Here is a 7,285-nt window from a genome sequence, read left to right on the forward strand (position 1 = left end):
CACTTCTTGTCCACCCTCTCTGTGCTTCACTGGAGGCCTGGACTTGGAGATCAAAATTTCTGTTCAGCTCTGCTCAGTTCAACAAAAGCATTTGAATTTCTGCCATTTCATTGACCTTTTCAGCATCAGGCTGTTAGTGGGCCAATGTCCAAAATTTATTGGGTATATGGGGTTGGGCTTTGCCCCTCTTTAAAGATGTACCAAAAAATTGTGCCCTCAATAAGTATTTGGGTCATTTTTGTAAAGTTATGTTTAAGCAGGAAATTCCTTTTGCTACGAAATATAATTCTTGTTTAAGAGTAAACATACCACCCCTCCCCCCTAAAATATAGATGGCATGAGCAATAAAGGAATGAGAAAAAATTTACACTTTCAATTAAAAAATAATAACGATAATAGGGGCAGTCAGGTGGTATAGTGGATGGAGCACCAGCCCTGGAGCCAGGAGCACCCAAGCCCAAATCTGGGCCCAGACCCCTAAAAGTACCCAGCTATGTTACCCTGGACAAGCACCCTAACGCCACTGCCCCACAAAAACAAAATAAAAGTCAAATCAAATCAAATAATAATATAATAGTATTAGTTGGTGCGCCCATGTGGCTCAGTTGATAGAGCACCGGCCCTGGGACCAGGCGCGCCCAAGACCAAATCTGGCCCCAGACACCCGCAATCACCCAGCTGTGTGACCCTGAGCAAGCCACCCAACGCCATGTGCCCTGCAACCCCCCAAAATAATAATAATGATGATGATGATGATGAGAATAGTAATAATGATGATGATCTATGTGCTTCAGCCATTGACTTCATTTAAAAAAATATATCATACCTTAAAATACAGCTCTCTCCTGTGCCTTGCCTAAATATATTCGGTCTACCTACTCTAATGAATGAGAAACTTCAGGGACAGCTAGGTGGTACAATGGTTAGAGTGCCAACCCTGGAGTCTGAGTTTGAACTGAGTTCAAATCTGGCCTAAAACACTTAATTACCTAGCTGAGACCTGGGGCAAGTCACTTAAGCCCATTGCCTTACTAAAAAAGTAGAAATTTCATAAAGAGTATTACCTGTATCATCTTCCCTTGAGGCATACAAGCAGTTCAACACCATTAAAGCCCTCATAATTTGCCCTTCTTGTCCACCCTCTCTGTGCTTCACTTGAGGCCTGGACTTGGAGATCAAACTTTCTGTTCAGCTCTGCTCATTTCAACAAAAGCATTTGAATTTCACCCCATTACACTGACCTTTTCTGCATGGGCCTCTTAGTGGGCCAACAACCAAAGCTTATTGGCTATATGGATTGGGCTTTGCCCCTCTTTAAGATGTGCCAAAAATTGTGCCCTCAATAAGAATTTAGGTCATTTTATGAAGTTATGTTTAAGCAGGAAATTCCATTTGCTAAGTAATAAAATTCTTCTTTAATAATAATCATAATAACTCCTCCTCCCCAAATATAGACCCTCATGAGCAATAAAGAGAAAAAAATTACACTTAAAATTAAAAAAATAATAGCAATAATAGGGGCAGTCATGTGGCACAGTGGACAGAGTACCGGCCCTTGAGCCAGGATCACCCAAGCCCAAATTTGACTCCTGACCCCTACAATTACCCTGCTGTGTGACGCTGGGCAAGCACCCCAACTCCACTGACCAGCCAAACCAAAAAAAAAATGAAATAAAATCAAATAACGGGGCAGCCAGGTGGCTCAGAGGATAGAGCACCAGCCCTGGGACCAGGAGCACCCAAGCCCAAATCTGGCCCGAGACAGCCAACAATCACCCTGCTGTATGATGCTGGGCAAGCCACCCAATCCCATTTGCCCTGAAACCCCCTAAAAATAATAATATTAATAACAATAATAATAATGATGGTGATGATAACGACGATGATGATGATAAATGTGGTTCAGCCATTGACTCCATTTAAAAAATATATTATACCTTTAAATTCAGCTCTCTCCTGTGCCTTGTCTAAATATACTCTTAAATACTCCAATGGATGAGACAGTTCAGCAACAGCTAGGTGGTACTGTGGTTAGAATGCCAACCCTGGACTCTGAGTTTGAACTCAGTTCAAATCTGGCCTCAGACACTTAATTACCTAGCTGTGACCTTGGGCAAGTCACTTAAGCCCATTGCCTTACAAAAAAGGAGAAAGTTCATAAAGAGTATTACGTGTATCACCTTCCCTTGAGGCATACAAGCAGTTCAACACCATTAAAGCCCTCATAATTTGCCCTTCTTGTCCACCCTCTCTGTGCTGCACTTGAGGCCTGGATTTGGAGAACAAACTTTCTGTTCAGCTCTGCTCATTTCAACAAAAGCATTTGAATTTCCCCCGTTACATTGACCTTTTCTGCATGGGCCTGTTAGTGGGCCAATGACCAAAGCTTCTTGGCTATATGGGCTGGGCTTTGCCCCTCTTTAAAGATGTGCCAAAAATTGTGCCCTCAATAAGAATTTAGGTCATTTTGTAAAGTTATGTTTAAGCAGGAAATTCCTTTTGCTAAGTAATATAATTCTTGTTTCAGAGTAAACATACTACCCCTTCCCACCAAAAAATATAGACCCTCATGAGCAATAAAGGAAAGAGAAAAAATTTACACTTAAAATTAAAAAATAATAACAATAATAGGGGCAGTCAGGTGGCACAGTGGACGGGGCACCGGGCTGGAGCCAGGAGCACCCAAGCCCAAATTTGGACCCAGACCCCTACAATCACTCAGCTGTGTGACCCTGGGCAAGCACTCCAACTCCACTGCCCTGCAAAAACCAAAAAAAAAAAAATCAAACCAAATAATAATAATAGTAGTAGTTGGGGCAGCCAGGTGCCTCAGTGGATAGAGCACCAGCCCTGGGACCAGGAGTACCCAAGTCCAAATCTGGCTCCACACCCCCACAATCACCCAGCTGGAATATATGGCTCAGTGAGAATGCAAAATAAAAGGTCAGTTATCTTTCTTCCTGTGCTAGTCCAGTTGACAGGGAGGCAACTCTAAAGATAAGAACTCAAGGGCAATGTTCCCGTTTATTAGAAATTATATGAAACATTGTTCATAGAAAACCTCTGTTGTCCACATCTCTGATCTGAACATTGCAAATGAAACTTCAGACCAGACAGGTGGCTGTGCAGAGTTCTCATCTCAGCAACTTACTTACTCTAATCATTGTTTTGGTGTTTGTTAGGCAATCGAAATCATTCTATGATGTCATCGAAGCCTCCATTCTGATGTCCCAGACTGTGCACTTGCTCATTTGCTTTGAAGCGCAAGACTGAGTGGAAGAAACGATTTCCCCTGTGAAATGTCTGGAAGACGGGAAATGGATTCTGATTATTCAGATTCAGAAGAAAAGTGTCCTCAATGGGAATCTGATGATTCTGACCACAGCAGTATTGCTCTGACTTTTTCTCCTTCGACGCCAGAGGAAGAAAAGACTTTTCCTCCCGGTTGTCCTGCGGCATCCTCCGGAGAGCCTTCAGCCAAAAGAACGTGCTACTCACTTCCTGATGAGGACTGCATGGAAGACAACGATTTTTTGTCCCTTACTTTTCCAAGGAAACTCTGGAAGTTGGTTGAAAGCAGCCAGTTTAGGTCGATTCATTGGAATGAAAATGGAAATTACGTGGTAATCCATGACACCTTGTTTAGAGAAGAGGTTTTGGGAAAGAGAGGCAGTTGTAGGATCTTTGAAACTGATAGTATTAAGAGTTTCATCCGTCAGCTTAATCTCTATGGCTTTGTTAAGCTTCATAAAGACTTAGCAAACTGGGACTGTCATGATTTTTCAGAGGAAGAAAGAGACTCTCCTCAAACGACCAAGGTAACTTAAATAATAACATGATTTTAGAAAGCTAAATTTAATTGGTTTCTAGAAAGACCTTGGTTTTTATCTTGTGTGTTTTAAATGCAAAGGAAAAGTTTCTTTTTTTAATCAATAGATAATGACCCTGTAATATAAGTTTGAAAGCTGTGATGTAAATATAATAATGATGATAGTAATAATAATAATGATTGTTTTAGCTAAACTTCATTGCTGTTGAACTTGTTTGGATTTTGATAAATGCCCTCCTAAAAAGTATTTTCATAAAATTAACCTATTGGAAGTGGTAGAGTTCTTAAGTTAAGGGGTTAATAGTACAACAAGTATTTCAGTGTTATAAAAGGATACTTTCTATTGACAGACATAGAGTAATATCATCTTGAAATGTCTATGAATAAGTACCAGTACTTTTTGGTGGCTGCCTAATTAGCAGAGGTTTGCAGTATTTTCAAGTCTCTCAATCATGAATTAATCTTCTGTACTTTTTTAAATTTACCGTGCCTTTCCAAACACTTTTTAAAAGACATTTCCTCTTAGCATTTTGAGGCTAAATCTGTCCCATTATGCATCTTTTACTACGATGATTCTCTAGTGCATGAAAAGAAGAAATTGGCTAAAGGTAATTTGAAAGGATTAGAAGGCTAAGGGTCATTAGCCAGCTCAAAAATCTGTGCTTTGAAAGGAAGAGAGTAAGTTTTTTTTTTCCTAGGAATTTCTGCTTGCTCCTCTCGGATCGTAAGAATTATTTGTTTTGGTTTTAATAACAGGTGTACTGCAATCCGAATTTCAGAAGAGGCAATCCTCACCTGTTGTTAAAAGTTAAGAGACGAGTGGGCGTGAAAAACGCATGCCGCCGCCCAAATAAGAGAAAGGCTTCCGCCCAAGGGAACGACCACACGCCACCAAGCAGGCCGGCCACTCGCGGGAAGAAACACCCTGCTCCCGCTACTGCGTTTACTTCTTTTTCTGATGCCACTCCTTCTACCTCCTCGTCCTCCCGATTTGGGTCTAAGCCTGACACCTGTCCTGCCTCTTCTTCCTATTTCTCCCCCTCTCATGAGAGTTCCTCCTGTAGTGTTTCTGGTTTGCATTCTCCTCCCCCTCTTGCCTCCCTTTCAGTTTCTCCTCCTCTCGTTTATATGTCTCCTGCTTCTTCTTCCCCTTCTCTCCCTTCTCCCCCTCCTGCCTATACTTCTCCTCCGATTTCTATTTCGGATTCTATTATTTCGCCATCTAATTCTCCTATTTATGGTTCTGATTCGCCTTCTACTTCTCCCTCGCCTCCCGAATGTGAGTGTCATTCAGATCCACGGGAGACGAGGTCAGACGACGTGGAGGGTCAAGCTGCCGGTGAAAAGGAGAGCCCTAGCCGCCCAGTGAACGCAGGGGGCTCCTCTGCGCCGCCCGGCTCTCCAGGTGAGGCTCCGCCGGGGAACGGGCACCCATCTCACCAGACGGAGATTGCCCCAATGTACCTGGCGAATACGTGTGGATACGTCGCCGCGCTGAGTCTCCATCTGGTTACTCGTTGTAATGCCTACCGACCTCAGAGGCACGCGGTCATATACTCGCATTTGAGAGAGTTAGAAGCTCATCTGACAAGTCTTCTGTCTTCGTGCGCCCCGAACCTCATACCTGCCTTGTCGGTCATCTCCGCCTTGGCAACGTCGATGTCCCTGGAAATGCAGCGAGCCTCTGAGCTGCCTCACTGTTACACCTGCCGGTGCCAGCCTCGCCCTCCTGCACAAGAGGAACCCAAGGAGAAGTGAGCGCTGGCCTGCCAGGCGGCCTGCAACGCCTCTCTTCCTCTTGTTACAATGCCAAGGCTGATTAAAGGTCCTTCAAGGGAATTATCACAAACATAACATTGGTTCACTCATTTTTGCTCACCTTGCTTCTCACACCTTCAGCTCGTGTGTATGGGGGTACGGGGGCGTGGATGAGGGGGGGGCTGGAAAGAATGAGCATGAACAAGGCCATGGCGACCTAGTTGGGCGCTGTCCATCTCCTTGGGGCCCCTTTGTAGGCGGGGTGAATAAGAAGCTCCCACGAGTGTGTGCAAGCCGCGGCTTGGGGAGAACCAGGAGACCACTCTCCCCGTGTCCTTCAACTGACCGCATTCTGCCTCGCTGTCACAGCCCCCTTCTGGTTCCCACCCGGAGGTTCAAAGTCCTGGCGGGTTCTTTCCCTCCTGCCGGGCTTGGGGGGTTTCCAGGGGGCGAGGTAGGGGGACGGGCGCAGCCTGCCCCGGAATTGCCGTGACTATGTTGGAATTTAAGGGGCGCTGGCGGGGGAGAGCGGGGGGGGGGGGAGAGCAGGTCCTGTGAAGGGACCAGGAGTCTGAAGGGTCTGCAGCCTGTTGGGAAGGCTGGCGGCCAGGATGAGGAGCCCGGCTCGGGGCTCGCCTCGGACCGTGCGGCCGTACCCTCTCGGCCCGGTAGGCTCCACCTGGACATCCGAGGAGAGGAAGGCGCCGCGGTCCTTGCCCTTGGCGTTCTGGTTTCCGACTCCGAGAGCTCCGGGCCGCCGGGGGGACGGGAGCAAGGTGGGGGCTGCGATGACACCGTCCCGGGGCGGGGGGCGGCGGGGGGCATCTCGGCCACAACGTCTCCCTCCGAAGGCCGCCTAGGCGGAAGCCTGGCGCCCGGGCCCCAGAGGCGGCAGCACCCCCGCAGGTGGCTGCCCCAAGCCGCTGTCTGCAGGCGCTGTCCAGCGGACCGAGTTCCAATCCCGCCTCGGCCCCTCAGGTCCTCCTGCTGCTGCTGCTGCCCCTTCGGGACTCCGTTGTGGGGGGAGGGCTTCTAGGCAAAAGCGCTGTCGTGACTCTTGCAGCTTTCTTTACACATGAGGAAACCGAGGGAAACGGGGATGTTACTGGCCCCAACGTGGCCAAGGCTACGTTTCAACTCTGCTCTTCCTGATTCGGAGACACCCCCAGCCCGGACTCCCTGCATGCGCTGCTCCGCCGCCGCCTCACTTGGACGGTTGAGCCCTCGCGGGTGTATTTCCAGTTCTAGCCCTACACATCTCAGCATTGTTAGTTAACAGGGAAGTCCCAGAGGACTGACCCCCCCCCCCAGGGCCTGGCACTGCAGGCCCCATGTGTGCCCCTTTCCCCCCACCACTGCAATGGGCTGCCTTTTCCCTCGTCCCCCCTCCCATTTGAGCGCTTTATTTGGAATGTGCTCTCTGGCCATCCTGATGGGCTCTGGATCGAAGCTGTGGGTGGGGGATGCTGACCCGTTTTCAGATTCGGACTTGGGGATCCCTTCAATACATTAACAAGGAACGCCCCGAATTTAAGGATAAGGGAAGGGGTGAGGTGACAGCTTGGGCTCAGGACCAGGTCGGCCTGGTCTGTTCTCATTGGACGGCCATTACTATTGGAGAAGATTGATCCACGGAAGTGATTATTGGGTTTTTTTTTTTTTTAAATGGAATTAATTGGTAGCGGCAAACTTCCTCCT

The 7,285-nt window shown here is 47.3% G+C and overlaps 1 protein-coding gene across 1 annotated transcript; it reads left to right on the plus strand.

The window, feature by feature from the left end:
* The first annotated feature begins 3,108 nt into the window (after nt 1–3,108).
* LOC141498369 (uncharacterized) lies at nt 3,109–5,669 on the plus strand. Its single transcript, XM_074201486.1, has 2 exons — nt 3,109–3,818; nt 4,586–5,669. Exons 1-2 carry the CDS (start codon nt 3,300–3,302, stop codon nt 5,585–5,587), a joined length of 1,521 nt encoding a protein of 506 aa, XP_074057587.1. The 5' UTR covers nt 3,109–3,299; the 3' UTR covers nt 5,588–5,669.
* The last annotated feature ends 1,616 nt before the right edge of the window (nt 5,670–7,285 follow it).

The sequence above is a fragment of the Macrotis lagotis genome, chromosome X (assembly GCF_037893015.1).
Source record: "Macrotis lagotis isolate mMagLag1 chromosome X, bilby.v1.9.chrom.fasta, whole genome shotgun sequence".
NCBI classification, from domain to species: Eukaryota; Metazoa; Chordata; class Mammalia; order Peramelemorphia; family Peramelidae; genus Macrotis; species Macrotis lagotis.

Excerpts from the sequence above, each read along its gene's own strand:
- LOC141498369 (XM_074201486.1), top strand. The coding sequence starts at position 3,300 with ATGTCTGGAAGACGGGAAATGGATTCTGATTATTCAGATTCAGAAGAA. Across the intron at positions 3,819-4,585 it reads ACTCTCCTCAAACGACCAAG|GTGTACTGCAATCCGAATTT; the intron begins GTAACTTAAATA and ends TTTTAATAACAG.